The sequence below is a fragment of the Pundamilia nyererei genome, unplaced genomic scaffold (genome assembly GCF_000239375.1).
Source record: "Pundamilia nyererei isolate P.nyererei 1_Seehausen unplaced genomic scaffold, PunNye1.0 scaffold00008, whole genome shotgun sequence".
NCBI classification, from domain to species: Eukaryota; Metazoa; Chordata; class Actinopteri; order Cichliformes; family Cichlidae; genus Pundamilia; species Pundamilia nyererei.
The window spans coordinates 6,594,071-6,617,060 of NW_005187409.1; the positions used below are offsets into that span (position 1 = coordinate 6,594,071).

At 40.9% G+C, this 22,990-nt stretch overlaps 3 protein-coding genes across 3 annotated transcripts in view; 1 reads left to right on the forward strand and 2 right to left on the reverse strand.

Annotated features, from left to right (window-relative positions):
• Positions 1 to 10,507, reverse strand: part of LOC102193317 (calcium-binding protein 2-like) — a 12,448-nt gene extending 1,941 nt beyond the window's left edge. The window contains exons 1-4 of the mRNA XM_013916193.1: positions 10,453 to 10,507; positions 9,608 to 9,868; positions 270 to 300; positions 33 to 167 (exon numbers count right to left, since the gene is read on the reverse strand). Of these exons, the coding sequence (XP_013771647.1) occupies positions 33 to 167; positions 270 to 300; positions 9,608 to 9,868; positions 10,453 to 10,485 (460 nt within the window). The 5' untranslated portion in view covers positions 10,486 to 10,507. The remainder of the gene's footprint in view (positions 1 to 32; positions 168 to 269; positions 301 to 9,607; positions 9,869 to 10,452) is intronic.
• A 4,808-nt stretch (positions 10,508 to 15,315) lies between these two features.
• LOC102203957 (zinc-binding protein A33-like) lies at positions 15,316 to 21,938 on the reverse strand. The gene is made up of 6 exons (XM_005723181.1): positions 21,101 to 21,938; positions 20,299 to 20,394; positions 18,208 to 18,441; positions 18,013 to 18,035; positions 17,540 to 17,655; positions 15,316 to 16,865 (listed from the first exon to the last, which is right to left on the reverse strand). The coding sequence occupies exons 1-6, from the start codon at positions 21,626 to 21,628 to the stop codon at positions 16,300 to 16,302; spliced, it is 1,563 nt and encodes a 520-aa protein (XP_005723238.1). The 5' UTR covers positions 21,629 to 21,938; the 3' UTR covers positions 15,316 to 16,299.
• The window catches only part of LOC102203485 (endonuclease domain-containing 1 protein-like), a 6,649-nt gene continuing 5,220 nt past the window's right edge, over positions 21,562 to 22,990 (forward strand). Inside the window, exon 1 of the mRNA XM_005723180.1 lies at positions 21,562 to 21,581. The gene's annotated coding sequence lies outside the window, so the exon portion shown is untranslated. The remainder of the gene's footprint in view (positions 21,582 to 22,990) is intronic.

Sequence of the window (22,990 nt, forward strand, 5' to 3'; positions counted from 1 at the left end):
ACTCGTGTACTTTAGGCTGTTGCTGCACTCACAGATCTGCTGGCTCAGTTCAATGAGCTCCATCTCTGTGGGCATGTATCCCATAGTCCTCATACACTCGCCCAGGTCTTTGTGACTGATGTAGCCATCTTTATTCTTATCAAACTCCACAAATGCCTCACGGAGCTCTGATAAGACACACACACACGCAAAACACGTGTTATTACTGGTAAGGCGGGTATCATATCAAATGCATGTACAGCTAAAAAAAAGCGGATAAATCAACTCACCTTCGATCTCCTCTGGCCGCAGCTCTCTGTCCTGCCGTGGGGAAAGTTTTCACATATTAGCTTCATGTTTCACACAGTTATAGATTTCCCCTCACCTTGCAAACATTCATCCTGAAAATATTCACAATGTTTGTTTGGCAATAAGACAATAAAAAGTAGACGCAGGCATTAAGGAGCACAATCTAAGCACACAGACATACAGCTTGTGTCACTTAACACGTGATGCTAGACAGAGCACAGATGAAAAACAGAAGCACCAAGCGAAACAAAACAGAAAAGATGAATAATGAGAGGAAATGTTAAATATTTTTTGTTATGTATAATTAGCGTCTTGACGTCTGGCCAATGTTTTTGGACAAAGATTCATTTTTTGAGAACTATGAATCACAATGATATTTATGTTCTTTTAACTCCAGGGTGTTGCACATCAATGAAATGCTGAAAATGATCCCTAAGCTGCATTAGATAGAAAGCTCCAGGGCATCTACATGGATTAAACCGTATATCTGATTATTGTATACAGGGATTCCTGCACCATAGATTACAGTGAGTACCCAGATTACTTTTTGGAGGATGCCAGGCTGAAAACATCTAGAGACTAGGACATGTCAGAGGTTTAGTTTTAGGAACATGTCCACTGTCCGGATGTATGTGTCCGTACACTAAATATATACATTACTCAAGCTTGTGTGTGTAACCCGAATTATTATTTGATTGTATTTGTTTTGATCAAATTCTCATTTTCACACAGTAAAAGAAATCCTGACAATAAAAGTAGAGCAAAGCAACGTTGTGGCTAGCATTCCTTCCAGCAAGAATCCCCAAGCGTTCCCAAAAGTGTTGCACTTCCACTTTGATGTGAAGTTTTCTATTCCAGTTGCCCCTGTTTGGGCAGTCTATTATTTCTCCTAATCCAATTAAAAAAACATCCACTAAAAAGGTTTAGACCATTATTTTATTTTATTTTTGTCTTCACCTATATGAAGTGAAGCAAAGGCCACAGGTCATCAGTGTGATTGTTTCACAGTTCACACAAAGGCCTGCATCCTTTCTTTACCAAGGGCACGTACAAGCTCCACAAGGCCAGTCAATGATTTTCCAATGATCTCTCAGTGATTGACCCCTTTAAGCTTGCCCGTTGCCTGGGGATTTTAATTGTCTGACCCGAGCCACTAATGCAGGGGGGGATGACACAGCTGGTAAAGAGCAGGAGGGTCAGCCACGATGTGGGGATGAAAATGAATCGACACAAGTGGAAAAAGTTGCACTTTGGCTGTGGTAGGACACAGTGTGCACACTTCTGTGACTTCCTGTTACATACGAGCGTCCTAGCAAAGCCCTGTTTAAGGAAGATGCAGGCCGGGCCCACGATGTTGTGCAGCATGTTGCAGTTCTTCACCAGCGCACCGAGGGACTCCTTGAACGGTTTATCCTCTACATCCAAATCCTCATCTCCCTCCAGCTGCTGGCTCATTGCCCTCACCTTACGATGGAAGCGCCAGTGCATCACCCGCTTTGGAAGCAGATCAGGGTGTTAAACCACCAAACGTACTGTCCGTCACACCAAATGTGCGACTGATCAAGCAAGTCAATATCTTTTCAGAGGCAAAGTAAGACCCCTGCTTTTCTACAGTCAAACGTTGGAAAGGCAATAAGCCAGAACTATAGGATAGATACAGCTGCTCATTATTGCAGGAGGCCCTCATCAGCCTCAGTCCTCACTGTGAGAAACCAGTTTGATTTGAAAATAATCTATAAGTCCCAATCCTGCTGCTGCAGCTTCAAGCTGCTGACACTAGCTGATGTGAGTTTGCTAATTCTCCAGTGTAAAGACTGACAGCTTAACTACACGTCAGTAAGTAACACGGCTACAATAGTAGGAAGCAGTGAACATTACAAGTAACAGTAAAAAAAAGCTAAATAAATAAATATGGCAATCATGCATCTAAAATCACTATTAAAATAAATGCAAGCATTGATAAGCTCATCATATATATATATATATATATATGGATTTTGTATTTATTTATCCTTTAAAATGCATAAATAATCTTGAAAAAAGTATGACAAATTAATTTTAATTATTAAATGGGGGATAATTTAAAAAATGAGGAATAAATGAACAAAAACTTATTTTTTAAAACAAGTGTGGACAGTAAATAAAAAGGACAAATAAATACAGATCCAAATACAAAGAATATACATTTTTGTAAAATTAATTTATATGTTTTTAAATTTTAATCTAGTCTTACTTTAATCTATTATTTTGATCTCTTTAATTACATATTTTTTGCATGTTTCAATTTTCTGCACACAAACAGTGTGTCCTTAAATAGCACTTTAAGTGATGCAGTCTGTATACTAAGCTTTCCTGAAACTACCATAAAAGGAAACAGTTTCATTGGTGGAAAAAAAAGGAAAGCGTTAGAGTTTCAACAATATATTTTTTCCTGTTTTCTAAATTTACATGCAATCATTAAAATGATACAGTGAGACAACATCCAAAGAAAGCTGCGGTTGTCACGGAGGCAAAAAGCTTCAGTCAGCGAGTGCAAGCAAGAGGATTAAGCTGCAGTGAGTTCGAATCTAACAAAGAGGAGATAAAGTACACTTACCTTCTTCATGTTATCATTCAGAGATGGTTTGTTCCCCATTACCAGACCTCCCCTGTCACTTTTCTATGTTCCTATTTCCCTGCGCTCTTCTTCTGTGGACTTCTAAAGTCAAGTTCAAGCTCACAAGCTAAAAAATCCCTCTGAATTTCCCATTCTGGTTAATAGTCGTCATATTGGACAAAACAGAGATGGAAAAAGAGGAACAGCCCTCATCCATTCATGGTCATCTCCACTGACCCAAACCAAACTGAACACGTTACCAAATGATCTTCCTAAAACAAAAACAAACTGGATGACTGAGCAGAAGTGGAGCGCACTGGACACAGCTCGCTTATGTGTCACTCCACAGAAACAGCATCACTCTCGGCTCTTCACGCGGTGCTTTTAATCCCCCCTCATTCCTCTCTGTCACTCGGTCTTCCCTCCCCCCTTTCTCTCTCTCTGTCTCATGTCAACATGTTGCACGAGCATTCAAATGACTTCATCTACAGTGTGAAGAGTTTTAAAGGGAGAATTAAGAGGACACGAACGGAGCGGGATTAATCCATGCCCTTTCAGATTAAAGAGGACAGGGTGATAGAGAGAGAAAAAAAGGGAAGAGAATACATTAAAGACATTCAAAGGAAGAAACGGAAACAGACATACCTTTCTCATGTGGATAAACAAGAATCTAAATATTTTAACTTGGCCTGGAAATAGAGCATGCACTATTTGAAACCATAAATGTTAAAAACAAGATATAAAACAAATTCTTGGCTAAAGATGAATATCAGAGGTGAAGAACACCAGAGGGTTTTATTACTTTAGATGTCTTAAGGCTTGGACTTTTTGTGGATTATATATCACTGCATGTGTGCACTATGTGGTATAAAAGAACACATTATGTAAAATGAATGTAAATATGATGATGTTTGTCACATCAGGTCGACCTCTTGTTGCCAGTAGGAGCGCCATAGCTGTTACCTAATATCAACGTCAGGCTGGGACAAACTGGACAGTGTATGCTCACTGGCCTCTTTATTAGGCACACCGTTTCAGCTTCTCATTAACACAATATTTAATCAGCCAATCACATGGCATCAACTCAATAGGTTTAGGCATGCAGAGATGGTCGAGGCGACCTGATGAAATTCAAACTGAGCATTGGAATGAGGAAGAAAGGTGATGTTAGTGACTTGGAATGTGGTATGGTTGTTGGTGCTGACGTATTGGGATTTTTGGATTTTCCCACACAACCATTTCTAGAGTTTACAGAGAATGATCCAAGAAAGAGAAAATATCCAGTGAGTTCAGTGCTCTGGGGCAAATTGCCTTGTTGATGTAATACCCACTCGTCATTTCTTGAATGTGGCAGAGTTCACTATACTTAAATGACCTCCGTCACCGGATAACACAATGTATGTCAAACATGTGGCATTCAACACATGCAATAAATGCAAAAGGTGCTTCTATATGATGTTCTTCTTTTGGCTTCTCCCTTTAGGCATCACCACAGTGGATCATCTGCCTCCATCTCACTCTGTCCCTAGCATCCTCCTCTATCTCACCAACCCTCTGCATGTCCTCTGCATTTTATTTACAACAATAAAATAATCTTTATTTATTACATTTGTTGTTATTTATTATTATTTTATATTTATGATTTATTTATGATGTTTTAGAGTGTGATCCCCCTTCTATCAGTGGTCATTTGTACATGTAGCATGAGGGCTAATGCAAAACATAACATGTACGTTTTCATTGCTTTGTCATGTATGTTTAAAACATGTCCAAGCTATTAAGGGTCCCTGTGACACTGAGTTCATGGGCCCCAAAGATCACAAAAATGGGTACAAAGTGTACAAAGTGTACCTCAGTTTTTCTTTTGCTAAAGTAACAAAAGAAAAACTGAGTGTTTGCGTTTTTGAAAAATATAAGAAGTTGACTTAGCTGTGATTTGTGAAGTATTTTCCAACAAGTATTAGATGTGTTTTTCAATTATGTGGTAATTAAATTAGAAACCAATGGAAAAATACAACAAGTGAGCTGTAATGCTTCACAAAATGACAGCTTATGCAACTCACAGTGAGACCCTGGTGGCGTTCAAGTGCGTCAGCTCACGTCGAACTGAAAAGCACAATGAACTTCAATTTGAACTTCAGCTCTTACATCCATGGACTACTTTGGCTGAGCTGTCAGTTATAATGGCATAAAGTTAAAATCTCAAGTGGAGGTTATGAGAGCAATGCTAAGTGGTCATCTGAGCTTTTACAAAGCATCTGCCGGCAAATCTCTCCAAAAGCAGATTTGGCATGCTGCTTACTACAGTGCATCCATACGGACGGCACAGCTCGTGTGTGTGTGCTTCTGTGTGTGTCACTCATCTTTCTGTTTAGTCACATTGTGGGGACTCTTTTAATTTTAGATTTTAGGGTGACGACTAAGGATCAGGAAAAAGAGATTCATAGGGTGTGTGTGTGTGTGTGTGTGTGTGTGTGTGTGTGTGTGTGTAAAACACTGCAGGAGGTAGATTTAACTCATCCAGTTTTGGCTCTTGCTGTTCATTCTCCAAATTTGTCTCTTTTGTACTTTTCCGTACTAAATCATACACCAAGTTAGCAGTTTATTATTAGCTATTAGTTGCCCTAATTGATACATACAGTGTGGGGTGGACAAAATTATAGAAACAGCAGTGGATACATCTACAAGCGTACAGTTGAATGAAATACTACTCTCAGTCAGCTACAAGAAAACATGAACATAGAACACTAGAGCACAATCAGTGTGTGCAGAGAGAGTTCTTAAACTCATTAGCTAAAACTAATGACAACTCTGCATGCATGCGTTGTCTATTGCAATAAGCTCCAGTGACCACTAGAGGCCACCTTAGGACCGGTCTAACATCAGTATCACCTGCCAGCTGCAGCAGTGGATGTCTGGGAGAGTACCAACTTTTTATTTGTTTGTTTATTTTTTAGGAGATACTTTAGGCAGATTAAGCAGTCATATATTAGAAATGGAAATCTAGATTTCTAGTTTTCGTTTTTTTCTGCAATAAGACTCTTATTGTGATTGATAAACACGGAATGCCAACACTGGAATTAACGAGTTTGCAGCTTAAGAACGCTTTTGTGGCATGAAGATAGATCACTTCTCTCAAAGAGCTTTCATGTGATTTGATAGAAACAGATTATTTTATTTTACAAAGGTACATGAGTGAGTCACTACAGGAGATGTTTGGGATGTAAAGCTTTTCATCAAAGTGGTGGTCACATGCAAACTGTTTAACACAGTTGTGTGTTTTATACACGTTTCTGTGCAGTGGTTCATATAATATATAATATATCTTAAAAAAAACACACCAGTTGTTCTGGGTTCTACAGGGAAAAAAACAACAAAAAAGGGAGTTTTTCTTCCCACTTTAGCTAAGTGTTTGCTTAAAGGAGGTTGTCTGATTGTTGTTGTTTTTTTTTAATCGATTATAGGGTCTTTTCCTTTATAATATAATGCACCTTTAGGTAGTTGTTGTTGTGATTTGGCTCCTTAATAAGTCAAAATAATAAAATGTGACAAAAATATTAGACGTCATTTATTTTTTAATTGAAAGATCCAGTTTTACACATCTGTGAGGACATGTGGACAGTCGGTATCAGAAGTCTGATAAACACATATCATGTTCTTCATTTACCTCATTCAACTGTGCAAAGATCTACTGAGTTTTAATTAAATAAATATGCAGAAATATTCAAACTTTTAAAGGGTTCACTAACTTTCAAGCACTGCTGCAACTCCTCTAACTGGAGCCCAAGCATCACTTTATAGTGCAGATGTGCTGTGATTTTTCTTGCAAAGCTTTCAGTGCAAGACTTTCTGTATTTTTGATTTGTACCTACAAATCAAAATTAATTTGCAATGAATGACTCAATTAATAATTAACTGTCATTTCTAAGTTTTACATTTTTAGCTGTCTGAGATGGAAAACATATTTCAGAAAGTACCAACCTTGTACAGACTATTAGTATTAGTACAAATTAGTACAAACCTTGAGTAGAGTATATACAATTCAACCTTCAAACTTACATACATTCATTTAATAGATAAATATGAGTATCAGCTTTTCTGCACATAATATTAGCAGATTAATCACTTCTTTCTGTGAGCTCCAGCATGATTCACTCTGTTGGCTGCGCATTGAAACAAAACTTAACACCAGTAATTGCAACTGAAGACACCATTAAATCTGATTAACTACCAGGTTGGGTCTCTCTTACTGATGGTTTTAATTAATCACGTAAATGAGATGGTCTTGAGAAGTGGGTGCATACACACACACACACACACACACACACACACACACACACACACACACACACACACACACTGTTCCTGGGTCCTGAATACTCTTTAGTTGCTCTTCTCAGGACATCAGCGCTCAGCGACTGTCATGCTTGCAGTCTGTAGTTAATTTGAATGCACACACACTTTTAACTTAACACACCGTGCATATGTGCGTGTGTGCTGTGTGTATGATAGAGATGTGCCATACTCAGGTAACGTGACTCTGTCTTTTGTTTTGGACTCAACATACTCTTGATCTCTGATGTGAGTGTGATCTGGTGTCAGGTGTACATCAGCAGGTTTCCAGAAATGAGAGCTGTCGAGACACCGGGAAACACTAGAAGAGACAGAACAGACAGAAAGTGAAGAAAGGAGGGAAGGAAGAATGGATAGAAGGAAGGAAGGGATGAAAAAAGGAAGGAAGGAAGTATAGTTGTAGAGCTCCCTTAAGACTTAAGACTGTCTAAAATAGAGGCCAGTGCAGAAGTCTATTAAGCCTGCCTCATTTCTAATGGCCAGCAGAGGGAGACTGCTTTGGTTCCAAAATGAAGTCAACAGCATTGTAAGTTTAGACGATGAAACCTGCAGCTCGCTTGGTCTGTGCCCTCAGTGAAAACTTTCTGATGAGTTTATCATCTCACTTGGAAAGTTCAAGTGCATGATGTTTCTTATTAGAGCCAAAACATCAATGTCAATAAAGCGGTGTGTGCTCGTTGTCACAGAATGCCGTGTCCCTTCGTTTGTGATTCACCCTTCCCATGTGGCGGCTAGCTTTAAAAAAAGCTGACAGGATGATAATGATGAAGTCAAAGTTTCAAAAATGTGACTTCACTAACTATTACTATGGTGTAACCATCTTTTATATACAATTCATGCTTCAGACGCATTCATAGTGCAGGAAATGTTTGGTTTAAAGTGAGGATGCTGCACCGTGTGCACATGGTGCCCACTCGCTCACATGAAATCATCGGACTGTCACCTGCTTTGTTCTCACATGGGCTGGATTACATCACATGAACTTCATACTAGAACGCCGGCAGGTTAAACGTCAGTTAACGTTCAATTTGTGCTGCGCTGCATGCAGAGCAACTTTCTGCAACCATTTACATATTTTAGGCATGCTTTTATAAGCAGATGCTTTCATGTATTGTTATCAAATTCATGTTGAACATATCGTCTTGTTGATGGATAGTTGTTATTCAGTTAGTGAGGGGGAAATTACTCTTACTTGGGGTTTGTTCACATAATTCATTTAGAAATTCAGTTTCTGACCAAGATCACATTCATGTGACCAAGGGCCCGATGGTGCACTCACTCACAGCTCTTAAAGTTGCTCCTTCAACACTGGTGTTAAAATTTCAGGTTATTTTATGTAAGCAAGTGTGATCTGAGGCTATATTACATATTGTTGCACTTGAGTACTCAAGCTTCTCTTCTCTCCGACTTTGCTGGCTGCTTTCTCCCACTCACTTGCTGCTCTCTCTTAATTTGGATCACTTGCATCACCACTGACATCACATTTCTTTTTATTTTTACATTGCTTTCCTGTTTCTAACCTCAGCCCCACTCATCGTCACCCTCCTCAGAGTTTGCTGACGCGATCAGGTGGACATGACTCTTTCTACATGTCAAGAAAAAAAGAAAATACTGACTGACTCACAAGCCATGCTTGAAATCAGCAGCAGGAAGCGGGTAGGGATTTAACTTCGGTGTAATCCCTTCTGATTTTATTTTCACACACAAACCGCTGTCTCACACCGCGAGCCCACGCGTCTGGCCCTCGGGTTACAGCGCTGTAATGGTGTGGCCTACCGTGCCGTGTCATGTGTCACCTCTTAGCATGTGATTGATGGGATGTGATGCGATATGGAGCTGATAGAATGGCTGCAGCGATAGGGTGTCCATCAGATCTCTGGCTGACTTTACTGGTATCTATTACGGATTACACTTTGGTAATGTTTCCCAAAGTAGAGCTTAAATCCTCTCAAACTCACGCTATCATCCTTCTACTCATTGCGCTTTGCAGCTCTGGCTTTTTCCACGAGGGTTAAACTACAAGGCAAAATGGTTAATGTTCACCTTGCCGTTGTGAATTCAGCTTTGTGTCTTTCTGAACTGCCAGATCAAAGAGAGCAGGGCTGCGAGAGAGACCGCTACTTTACAAAAGCTGGACCACAGCCACCCTTTAAATTTGAAGTGAAGGCTTAGGCTTAGGGTTTCTGTGAAGCCAGACATTCAATCAGCCAGAGAACTTGATGCACATGCACACACATTTATTCACTCACACACACTCTAACACACACACACACGGTAACAAAAGTGTCAGACATACATACAAGAACGCACACATACACGTCCACTGCAGAGTATGAAACAGATGAGCTTCACACACATACACACTCCTACCTGTCCAAACACCGAGTCCACTATGGGCAGCAGGTCGACGGGCTCCTCTTCCTTCTCCTTCTCTCTCCTCCGCGGTCCCTCCATCAACTCCTCCAGCTGTTCCTCCAGCGCTTCGCTGTCCTCACCCGCCTCTGCTGCCGTCATCGGGGGTAATTTGGATTTTTGATTGCGAGCAGCAGCTTGAGCGTCTCCGCCACCCCCGCCCTGGTCGTTGGTTCGCTTCTTTTGCTTCTCCACCTTCTTCTTGATGGCAGCCTGCACCTGTGGGAAGGCAGGGGTGGAGGAGAGTAGAACAGCGCACTCAAACTTATATCAATATAAAGCATGACCGATACTACTGAGACTGTAGATGAAATACAGCGCCACAGCGCTCACTGCCTGAAACGTGAGATGTTTAGTTTATAACATTTGCTCTAGGAAGATGTGACATGAACATACTTTGTAAGGAAGATGCCAAAATAAGAACAATACACAACTTGCAGAAGTCAAAATGTTATGAAATGCATGCATTATAAAAATCTTTTTAAAAAGATCATTTTTAACCTATTACATAGAAATCCTTTAACCCATTTACAGTAATCCAGTTTGTTTTAAAACTTTAATAAGTTGTCACATATGGGTAACATGTGTTTTCCACAAGAAATCAACAGTTCATCTTTTGTATCAATGACTCTTATCATTCTTTCGGCAAAACAAAACTTCAGCATGCACAATATAAAATGTGATATAGGCACACAGCATGTAAGGATGCACACACACACACACACACACACACACACACACACATACACAGACACAATTATATATATATATCTATATATATCTATATATCTGCACCCACTCACCTGTTTGGCGCTCCTCTCTGATGGCGCGCTCATCGCTCCAGCGGCTCCCCCGGGTGCCGGCTCTCGAATGATCATGAACATCTCGGTGTCACGGGCTAACACACACACTCTCTCTCTTCGTCGCTCGCCCTCCCCCTCCCTCACCCTCTCGCTTCCCTCTCCCCTGCTCTCCTCTCCTCTGCTCTAGCTCTTTATGTCTTAAGTGTAATAAAACTCCCCCTCCCACCACAAAAAAAAGTCAGCTTGGACCGATTTCTTTTCTTAAACTCTGAAAAATGTGTTAAAAATTCAGTCCCCTTCACGCAGTGATTGCAGCTGTCTCTTTGTCCCGGGAAACACAAAAGGAGTTAAAATGCTACGGCTCAAATGTTCTCCTGCTTCCTCCTTTCCTTCCAAGTATTTCCTCCAGTTCTTTTCCTCAGAGTTTCATCAAGCTTCTGTCCATCTCTCTCAGGTGAGGAGGTTTTTATCATCAGCTGCTGTCTTGGCTCCGGGATTGAGTTCCAGCACCTCTGCCCCCACTTGCTATCTCCAGATAATTTAGGTGACACTCTATACCTCCCGAACTTTAGCTCCCTCGCGTTTTCTACCTGTAGCGCGTTGACCTCTCTCTCTCCTTCTCTTCCTCCCCTTTTTCCACCTTTTCCCCTTCATCACAGGTAAACTTCCCTGCTCTCTGCCGGGTTCTCTACCTCAAACACAGGCTTTATAAAAACCTGCCTTTCCTTCCCTATAATTCCCGTAATCTCGTTATTCTCTCGTGTTTTCCTGGTCGTTTACACTCATCTTTTCCCATCTTATCTCAATTTTTTTCCCAGAATCCTTCTTCCCTCCATCTTTTTCTCTTTCTTATCACCATCATTTCCCCCTGACAATAATCCTCATCGCTCCCTGTGCTTCTCCTTCTCGTCTCTTTCTCCCAATCTATCTGCCCTCAATCCCCTTGTCACATTTGAAGCCTTTGTTGTAAAACAAATTGGATGTTTTTCTGCAGTGCCCAGGTCAGCTATTCATTTAGAAACAGTGAGAGATAGAAAGAGATGAAGAGTTGCAAAAAAACAAACAAAAAAAAAACCAACCTCAGCAGCCATACGATGATGAAAGGCTTTCAGTGAGCAATAACACATCACCTCAGGGAAACCTGCACGCATAATCTCATCCACCAAGCATGGCTGAGCCCACACACATGCATGCACAGGTGAACATGTAACCACTGACCCCTATTTTTAGACACGAATGTTCTCATAAGCATGTAATGTTGTGCTTTTCAGCTCGCTAGAAACAACTCCATAGCCTTTTGGTGTTCTAAAGCAACTAATTCCACTAAAAGCATCATCTTTCTATAAATAAAACCCATCAATCAACCCCGTCCATTTCACTAGCAGCTTTGAGCTGATGATGCATCTCACTTCCCCCCCCCTCATTTTGTTCCTAACTGCCTCCCCTGAAAGCTCCCTCCATCGCCGCTCTGCCCCTCGCATCTCCAGTTAACCTCCGATAGTGTGCGTTCTCCAGACGCGCTGATAATGTATAGCTTCACTTCTCTCCAGTTCCTAATGAGGTTTCCATTAATCATCTTAACCCTGTCTTTCGGCTGTCTTTCTTTAGCCCCTCTCCTCATTGATTATTGATAAGATGGAGAGACAAATTCTTGAGTGGAGGCAGAAAAGAGATCCATTACAGAAAAGCCAAGTTACACGACTGAGGGTTAAAAATAGCGGCTCATATTTTGGGAACAGACCCGTCATCTGATCGAGGAAAGATGAAGAATGAATGGACGAGATGGAAAGAGAAATTAGAGGTTAGGGAAAAAAATGTGTGCGTGTGTGTCTGTTCATTTTCTTTCATCTCAGGCTTATCTGACCTTAAAGAAACTCAAAGATGTGATGAATGGCAGTGGGAGGGCCAGCTGAGCAGTAATGTAGAAGTGAAGGCTTGTGTTACTGCGTGTCGATCAGCCTGTAATAATATCTAATTACAGATCAGAACAGTTAGAGAAGAGAAGAGTTCGACTGAAGGCTGTACGGTCAGTCCCGCAGTCTGTGAGTAATGTATGCAGATGACACACAGAGATTAAACAGGCAGAACAGGTACGTTTTATTCAGGTCAGACTAATTCTCATTAGTCTCACAGATTACCGAATTGCTCAACTGGCAGGAGAGGACTCATTAACCTTGCTTAACTGCAGAGTGAAAGAAGAACACAGAGCGTATCTGTGACCAAACTCAACCACGGGTAGGATACAGGTAATCAACTGATTAACACAATGTTGTGACTCAAATGTTCAGCTTTTGTTGAGCTTGTGTCAAAAATGACGTTTGTTTCCACTGGTTGAGGGTTGTTGTGTTATATTGTGATACATGTTAAATGAAATCTCTCTGACGCATCATCAGCAACAAAGAAATAATCACAATAAAGTCCACAAAGGTTTTTATACCAGAAACTATTGACTGTCTTTTTATTCATTCACTTTTATTTCATTTAGCTTTCTTCTCCAGTGAGTTTTCATCCTTGCTTTAATGTTTTGAAGTTTCAGTGTTCGTGTTTTATCATAATGTAATACTGAAGAATGTAACACTGTGTAAAAGCTTGAATCACTGTCCTTAAACACATTGAGAAAATTGGGCCAAAAAACCATCTACAGCAGATGAACTGTAGATGCAGATGACACAGGACCAGAGAGATGCTTCTGGACCTTCAAATGATTGTTAGCAATATGTACGGAGGAGATCAGGAGAGCAGGGTAACAGTAAATATCTATAGCAGACGTGAACACTTCATTTTACCAAGTGGGTCACATGAGAAACTGTACTTTTGCACTGGTGCAGCCCTCCACAACAGTCCCAGTTTCTCATGGTGCCCCTTGGTCAAATTAATTGTCGTCCTGGTTTACAGCCACCCATAAAGCACATCGTTGGCTCTGTCATGGTTTTCAGGTTTCAGAGATCTTGTGAAAATTGATGGAACGATAAACATGGAAAAGTCAGAAGACGTCAGATTTTGTTCGACCATGCAGTCCCATCTTGACCTGCATATAACTGAAGCAGTGTGGGATCATCCCAACAGAGAACAACACAAAAATCCAGTCAACATCCGAAGAAGAGCTCTGAATGTCCTTCACGAAGCCTGGAGAACTATTCCTGAATACTACTTTGAATACTAAGAAATTACAACAAGGCTGGCCTACTACAGTTCAGGCTGTGTTAGAAAATAAAGATTTTTATGACATAAGTTGACTTTCAATCTTGTTAGAACTGTATAAACTTGGTTTTTCCTTCTTCTTCATTAAATTCCCAAATTCCTAGAAAAGTATAAACAATCAAGGGGTGGCTCAATACTTTTGCACAGCACTGTATTTCAGTGGCAGCGTTTAAAGTTACACATTATAACACATCACTTCTTAAAAGCAACGGACTCACATTCATACCGGCACCTTCAGATGACAACCATCTTTCCTATACAGTCTGTGGATAGTTCTTGATATTTAAGTTTATGTTTTACCACTTGCAGCATATTTCTGATTTGTCTGAGCTGATCATTTTTAAAATCTTCATCTAACAGCTTCCAGTGGGTCGCATTTTCATGAGGGTGGCATTCATATGTTGCACAAAAATGCTTTAAAGTTGCTTCATTCGAAGTTAGCTTTGGCTGCCCTCTGCTGGTACTACATGTGCAATCAAAGTTAATTATACCCTAAAACTCTCATGTCAGCTATCTAGACCAGGGGTCAGCAACCTTTAACACCGAAAGAGCCATTTGGACCTGGTTTCCACGCAAAAGAAAACACTGGGAGCCGCAAATACTTTTTGACATCTAAAATGAAGATAACACTGTATATATTGTTTTTTTTTACCTTTATGCCTTGTTTGAACAACTAAGGTGTGTTGCTTATGAAATCCTTGAAGTGCTACAGAGAAAATTACATTTTATTTATGTAATTAACACATTTTGAACTCTTAAAGAAATATAACAAAAGGAAAGACGCCCAGCTGAACTAAAATGATCCATGTAGCAAACAAAAACTGTTATATCGCCTTTGGGCTTTTGGAGCCTTGACCTGACTTTTAAAAAATAATTGGAAAAAAAGCAGTATGCTGCTAAAAAAATGAAAAATAGATATTTGCAAAATTCTGCCTAAATATGTATTTTACCTGGTTAATGTGTGTAGCGGGGTGTGGTCTGCAGCGCCGCAGCAGGGGAGGCGGACGCACCTGAGCGGACCCGCAATCACGCCTCGCCGCCTTTACGTCTGTACTGTTGTGTTGGTATGCGCAAGGCTGTGAGCTGAAAAGCTACAGCCTGCTGTATGTGTCAGCAACCGTGTGTGAAAAGTGGTCAATAAAGACATGCTGAAAAGCATGTTCATGCAAACATCGTCGGGTCTGCCGTGATATGTTTACAATTGGACTTCTGCTCCTGAACCTCTGCGCACAGCATCTGCAAATCGGGGCTGTACGAAGTCACTTTCATCTTTACGCAGGACTGTAAGCTGTCATCTGTGAGGCGTGAGCGGCGTTTGTTTTTAACATAGCACACGGTGGAGAATAGCTGCTGACATCATGTGGATCCGAAGATCCATAATTGGCCTACCTGGGGTTGAAAGTCTCGATAGATGCACGGCGTTTCGGCGGGTATACCGGCTTCCACGAGTGTGACGCTTATTTTGAGCGATGAAAAAAATAATAGAATATAATTTTATTTTTATATTTCAATATCACAATAATCTTCCAATTTAGAACTACAAGTTAAAAAAAAGAACTAACATAAATAAAATACACTTCAGCTAAATACTTCTAATTTATTTTCCAAAACCACGCGGAGCCGCAGGACTAAAGAGTCGCATGCGGCTCCGGAGCCGCAGGTTGCCGACCCCTGATCTAGACATTGGTGACTATCACTTCACATTACATTTGCTTTACAACATTAAACTCCGAGGATACAAACAGACGATTAGTAAACTACATTTCAGATTAGTGTTAGACAAATATGAAGGTGGTGGACGAATCATACTGCAGAACTCATACTGTCATAACATACTACACCCATTATGTTTTCAATGGCACTGAGATAAAACAACTGAATACCTTAAAAAAAAAAAAAAAAAAAAGGTATTGCATTGTTAGATGAAACACAAACAATGTGCCGAATGATAGCAGTAGATATGCTTTCTGTAAAGTACTTTAAAAAAAATACAAAAAGCATTAAAAACTTTGCTAGAAAATCCAGTTAAAAAAGCCAAAACAAACCATGTTTTGATATCATAGTTATAAAAACTCACGTTAAAATACAAAATGTCAAAATTGTTTTCTTTAAATGTCTGTGTTTCAACAAAAATTACTCAAAAAGAAGACACAGTCATCTGTTTGGAACTAGTTTAGGTGCAGATTAATATGCATTAGGTGCACTGCTGAATATATCCATCAGAAGGAAGATGTGCATTCGACTGACTGAGAATAAAACCAGTGTGTGTGCTCACCACAATAAAAGACTGTGTCAGGTTGCGTTTATAACAGTATTTGTCAAACAGCAACGGAGCTCGGTGGCACACAGAGGAATAATGGATCAAACAGATTAGGTTTTAGCTAAACAGTTCATTGATTATCTTTTCATGTACTTTCTTTGCAGCTAGATTGATTGAAGTGTCGCCTTTCTTGTCCTTCTGATGTTTCATCCACAGCTTGACAGCCTTACAAGACCGTCATCATACCCCTAAAAAGTCCTTGTAATAAGACAGATGTGTGAATGCTAATGAGACAAGTCCCTTAAAGTTATTAGCAGCCGAGTCTGCAGTTTGATCCTGAATCCGTTTGATGCGCAGTGTCGGTTCTCTGATGAAAAAAAGGCCATCTATCCCCAGTGTGGCGTTACTATGGTGAGCGGCTCCCGGTTGTGTCCGTTGATGATCGGCCAGGGATTGAAGTAGGGGAAAACAGGCTCTTTGAATTTTGCATCATTGAATGTGAAGAGGTGGCTCATGTCTCCAGCATCATAAAACGACACTAGGCCACGACCGTAGTCCAGGTATATCCCCACTCTCTTCGGAGGTTTGGAGGGATATAATAAGTTCTCCTCTATGTCAGTGCAAGCTTCATACTCGCTGGTGCCGTTTCCGCTGTCCCTCAGCACCAGCGTCCAGAAACCATCATCCGGGCAAAGGCTGATCTCATCTTTCCTGTTGACGGAAGCTGTGGCCACACCCAGTCCCCACGCCGTCTTAGAGCCTACCTCGACCTCCCAGTAGTGTCTGCCTGAAGAGAAGGCTTCAGAGCCCAGGACAATGTTGTAGCGGGTGAAGCGCTCGGGGTTGTTGGGCAGGTTCGCTTGTAGTTTTCCTACCTGGACGCTGGTGCGACACGGGGAAACCCACAGACAAGGGTAGGCTGTGTCTGGGTCAAGGGTCACAGGTGTCACAGCTGGGAGGACATGAAAAACAGAGACAAACCAATGAAGGTGAAACATGTTTACAAGAACCGACACCACCCGAACTCCTCTGGAGTGACCTTCAGCAAGATACTGAATGCCAGCCTGCGCAATTAGTGTAAGACGAGCATCAGCTACATGGACGCAAATTAAATATAAATAACGTGGCTCCGATGTATCCAGAGATTAAATAAATTTCTGGAGAGCAGCCTGGTTTTACAGCAGTGATGTTTGAGGTCATCACAGACCCAAAGTAAGCATGTGTACGCTCGACTAACAAAGAGGTTAAATTCAGAGAAATAATGGAGTCACGCTTGAAACTCACTGCCAGTCAGAGCAGGCTGAAACGAGACTGAACAATGAGTTGAACTTTTCTAGACGCAGCCAAATCTTTTTAAAGGAGTATTCCAACAAATTTTGATGTCACACCACTGTTTGTCATAAAAAGCATTAGTGAGTCTGTGAAATCAGTTGTATAAGGCCTTCTGTTGCTCTGCGGGGGCTTTGAAGTTGGATTTGTTGTATTGGGGCCTGTGGTTTTGGTTTTTGAAGGATACTAGAGGCTACAAGCGCTGCGTCAGTGTTTTTTCCAGACTAGGCAGTTAATGACTAATGAGCACTATTGTTCTCTTGACCTTGGTTTGCATGACGTGTGTTATCTTTATACCTGGCTGAAGAATTGAGCTCATTTTCCTCCAAATCCTGTACTGGAGAGGTCCCAGAAAGTCTCCAGATTGCAGGTCCACAGCCATCTCTGCAGGGCGCTCAAACAAGCTCTCTGCCCTGAGAGGGAGAGGGAAAGAGAGTCGTTTTAAAGATTATGAAACATCCAAAACTATATGCTTGTGAACTTGTGTTTTATAGCATATTCGAAGTATTTAAGTAAGTACAAGTAACCTTCATTTAAGAAGAAACTAACGAAACCTTCACTCTCCACATTTAAAATGAAATTTGAAACTGAAAAAATGTGTTTCTAGCTGGAACAATCACAACCTCTCATTCTGTTCGAAAACAACTCAAAACGGACGTGATTGCCTTGTGACTTTTGGACAAAAGTCATGATGAGATAAATGAGAAGATGGCCTAGATATTTGATTAGCTCTGACAGAACTTCTTGGATAAGATTACAGTAGTACTCACCCTCCAATAAAATCTTTGATCCCCTGAAACAGATAAAAACAGGCCTGTGATTACAAACATGGGACTTTCATTCATTCTTTATTCAGTATTCTTTTATATGTGCTCCAGTTATTAGCAAAGTATACTGAAAGATAATGAGAAATATGTAGCTCGTCCATAAATCCTTCTCCTCTGCCCCGTCTCTTCTTCTCTCACCTTGAGTTGCTCAGGATTTTCTTCTTCTCTAAGTTTGAGCCGAAGTTTATCGGCTGTAATCTCCAGTTGGCTGATCTGCTCCGTGGACTGAGTGAGCGCCTCCTCCAGCTGCTGAAGCTTCTCCTCCTTCTGCTTCTGCAGTTTTTCCTTTATGCGCTCCTCCTCCTCAACGAGGAACTCCCTCATACGGCCAAACTCTGCAGAGACCAGCTCCTCCAAATCTCCCGCTCGCTCCTGAAATGCAGCGAGGAATTTGGTCACAGAGAGCAAGAACTTTGCCAGTCAGCTGATTTGGCAAAGTTCAAATCAGCTGATTTGTACAACTTTTTTTCTTTTTTAACCTCCTCTAACCTGGCGTCCACATATGTGGACATCCAATTTTGGGTTGTCTAGACCACAATACTACATTTTGCTCTACAAGGGCCTGATGTCTCTTACGAGGACATTATACTGCCACTGTTCTATCGAAATTTAAAACGAATGTCCCCATATGTGGATCTCTGGCCCTTGTAGACCAAAATCAGATAAAAAGATAACTCTTTGTTTTTTTAATCGCGTCCCCCAAATAGCAAAAAGAAATTAAAAATGCATGCCATGAAAGAGTTCGGGTCTTAGGAGGTTAAAGCAATAGCACGACTCAAAAATGCCCCTTAAAGCTGACAGAAACCAAGTCTGTCTTCAAAATGCTTAACTGCTTTAGAGTTTGTATGATAACGATCTCTGAGTCTTTTTAAGCTCTTCCTGGGGTGGAAAAATACCGAGCTATGCTGTGACAAACGGTGGGGTTCAGTTTTATTTTGTCACAATTGAAATTTCTGTTACATACTGTTGTTTTAATAGGGTTTATTATTAGAGAATTATTATTATTTAACAAGTATATTATTATTTTTTTAACTGTTGCGTGTCAGTGAAAATGAGGACACACTTAATTCTCATTGACAGCAATGGTGTGACACTAAAACCGGAAGTGTCCTATTTTACTGTTATTATTGAATAAAAATACAGTTTTTTTTTCTTCTCTGGAAATATGACTACAATCTTATGTTCAACAGATTAAATCAACAACTTTAAACTGTGACCATTCAGACCAGAAGTGGTTCATTAAATAGGAAAAATCAGTATTTGTTATGAGGAGACGATACATTTTATGTCATATGTGGCACAAACTATTATATCTTACTGAGATATAAAAGTTTTTGCTAGCTAGCTAGCTAGCAAAAACTAGCTAGCTAGATAGATAGATACCGTAGATAGATAGATAGCTAGATAGATAGATACCGTAGATAGATAGATAGCTAGATAGATAGCTAGATAGATAGCTAGATAGATAGCTAGATAGATAGCTAGATAGATAGCTAGCTAGCTAGATAGAGGTATGTCTGTATTTTTAACACAGAGAAGAAAAACTGACAAACTTCCTCTGCTCAACCACATCCTGTCATACTGACAGAGAAAGGGAGAAGTGAAGAAAAAAAATCTGTGAATCTGCATGTAAACTGGGTCAAACAGACAGACAGGAAAATACACCCGCTGACACATTTAAACACACAGATAGGAAAGGAAACGGTCTGTGATAACCTGGAGCAGAGCTAGACGAAGTTATCTGCCACGGCAGAAATGCTCCAGTGCATTCTCTAACACTACCCTCATATGTGTGTTTAACACACACACAGCGAGCGTTTCAGTGAACTTCTTCCTGTGCCTGTCGAAACTCTATCAGCTGAGTTCCCTCGCAAGCTGTGTGACATGAAGCAGTTAGGGCACATGCACAGCCTGTGAAAGAAGAGCGCATGACGAAGATAAACACAAAATGATGTGTATGAATGTTCATGAACCTCCCTTTTTAGTCCAGGATGAGCTCCTGATAATCATCACGTCTAAATAAAAGATGAGTAAGAACATGGTGTGTCAGCACCAGTCATTAGTACCACCAGTCATCCCTCTGTCTTGACAGGTAAAGGTGGAGGAATGCGTCAGAATGTTGCCTGGCCGCTAGAATTTCTGGTTATATTTAGAGGACAAACACACTGGAGTGTTTTTCTTTCACAGTGCTTCACAAAGAAACAGCCAGCACACACAGAGACGCGATACCTTAATGAGGAGGATCTTTTCATTGGTCTGTTTTTGGAAGAGTGTGGCCTCCTGTGTCTGCACCTGAACCCTCTCCAGAACCACAGACAGCTTACCCTGCAGGACAAACAGATAATCACATAAAAACGTTTGTTGAGAAGAGGTTATATAAACCAGATTACGCTTCAATCAACAGTTAATTAGATTTGTGCGTCAGTCCGAACAACGTCCCGTCTTTAATGGGAGTCATACATCCGCCAATCCTCAACTGAGCGCCCTGACCCCAAAAATCTAACAAAGCTGGAATTTAGCACTGCTTAAACATGTTAAGACACACAGAGAGGCCTCTCAGAGCGGGTCTCCAAACAACATGATGAAGGTCAGCTGCCAGGTTTGAAAGGTAGTAAAGCTCACACAGGCCTGCTGAATTCCTGTAATGCACAAAAATACCCAAAGGCTCCTGGGGCAGACAGGGAGTGTGCTCTTTAAAGCACAACTGCTACATCTATGAAAAGCCTGCTTGCTACATTAGAGCAGTTGAGTTTTGTAGTAAAAAAGTAGTTTTGACTTGACTTATAGGAATACTTGTGAAACTTACAGTAATGTAGTACAATAAGAGGAGTGTCCAATAAGCATTGTAAAGTATAGCACTCCTTGAAACTCTGATTGCTTGTTTTATCTAGAAGCTCCAGCTGTTACACTATAGAGCAAAAAAAAAATAGTAGAAAAATTTTGTTGGTCAAATCTCAATACCATGTCTGTATATGCCTGATTTAAGTTTTTGGAAGACCGCCTTAAAAACGAGCCAATAACAAAACAGTACCCTGTAGCTTTCAAAAGCCTCTGTAATGGGGATGACATTGTGGTTCTTGTGGTCTCGAGACATCCCGCACACTAGGCAGATGGGAAGCTGGTCATCCTCGCAGTAGAGCTTCAGCTTCTCCTCGTGCTCCTCGCACATATCCAAACCCATTCCCAGGCGTGGCCAGTGCCCGATGGACGAGGCCACGCTGCTCATGCTGGAACCCCGCTCGCGGTCCTCGGGCATCTCCAGCGTACCTTCGTGGTCCCACACGCACATCCCCGCGGCCGCGTCCATGGCGCGGGCTCTGCGCACACTATCCACGACGTTGCACAGGAGCGAGTTGGGTCGCAGTTTCCGGGCGCACGACTTTCTACACTTCGGGCAACTCGAGAGTTCGTCCGCCTTAGCTTCCCAGCACTGGATGATGCACACCTGGCAGAAGTGGTGCCCGCACTCAAGGATCACGGGATCACGGAAGAGTTCCAAACACACCGGGCAGGTGAGCTCCGACTGTAGCTCTTCAAGCGCGCTGGCCTCCGCCATCATCTACTGCGCTCATACTTCTCAGAAGACACGTCTGTGGGAAACACTGTGAACACTGGGGAAAGAAGACTAAACTGCTCTTCCGTTCACATTCAGAGAGGGAGTGGTCTGACGCTGACAGCAGTACGACTTTTTTCACGGAAGCGACCAAAGGCGTGTAGAAACACGCTCGGTTGGGCGTGATGAAGGGCTCCTTTAAAGGGCGCAGTGTGTTTATGATTGCCCTGAGCGAAAGAGGGTTTCTTAGAAGGAAGAGAACAGTAACAAGAAAGGTCACGTTATTGCTGCGAGGAAATATACGCGGAATTTTTAAAAGGGGGTTGTACCAATTGTCTGACTTGTTGGTTTATAAGTTTTTAAATTATTAAACACTTAAAGGAAATAAATCAGAAACGTGTGAGCGGAAACTTCTGTGTAGTAGGGTAAACGACACAAACAAAAAAGTGATTTCCCGTATTTTCCAAAAAACGATTGCCCATATATAAACAGCTCTGAATAAGTTGTTGGCCTATAAACTCATACAAACATATGGCAAACCTATCTCTTTTTGAGCATATCAAGTCATTTTGAGACAGAAACATAATTCCTGTCATAAAGTAAAATCTGCAATTAGTTTTTGCCATAGTTGCTTTTATGTATCCTTTATTTATTCAGCGAAAAAGTTTTATTGACATTAAAAATGTAGGGTTTTTTTAAAAGATCTTGCCAAGAAGGAAGCATAAATTGCAACAATTATGACATCATAGCTCTATAAAGATGTTTTAAGTGGCCAAAAGGGGCTGGATTCATTACAATGTAGCTACAATAACGCAGAAATACTTTTACTAATTTCTATATTTTATGTATAATCTCTTCTTAAATCCTATTGATCACAGTCTATTTACAAATATAAGTAAAGACATTAAACATGGAAACATACAGAAACATTAGAAATCAGATGATCGCTTTTTGGAACAACACCCATCTCAGACAGAATCAAAAGCATTTAAAGGCTTTTGAAGATTGAAACTAAGTTTTGAAGCTTTGAAATGCATTTGAGTTTCCTTCTTCACATATACATCACAGGTTTTACCCTACATGTTTTCACAGTGACGGTGTAATCAAGTCCCATTCATGGCATTTATGGATTTGACTGCATTACACTGTAGAGGCGCAGCTACTTAATATAGACAGCACTGAATAAATGTGTGTTAATACTCATGTAAGAGAGCATTAGCGTACACGTATAAGGGCTCTTTAATTTGGCCTTTAATTGGGATTTAAATTAAACTTGTCTCCCCAGGTTATCCCCAAGAACACACACACACACACACACACACACACACACACACACACACACACACACACACACACACACACACACAC

Excerpts from the sequence above, each read along its gene's own strand:
- LOC102203957 (XM_005723181.1), bottom strand. The coding sequence starts at position 21,628 with ATGATGGCGGAGGCCAGCGCGCTTGAAGAGCTACAGTCGGAGCTCACC. Across the intron at positions 18,036-18,207 it reads AAAATCCTGAGCAACTCAAG|GGGATCAAAGATTTTATTGG; the intron begins GTGAGAGAAGAA and ends TATCTGTTTCAG. Across the intron at positions 17,656-18,012 it reads ATCAAAGATTTTATTGGAGG|GGCAGAGAGCTTGTTTGAGC; the intron begins GTGAGTACTACT and ends TCTCCCTCTCAG.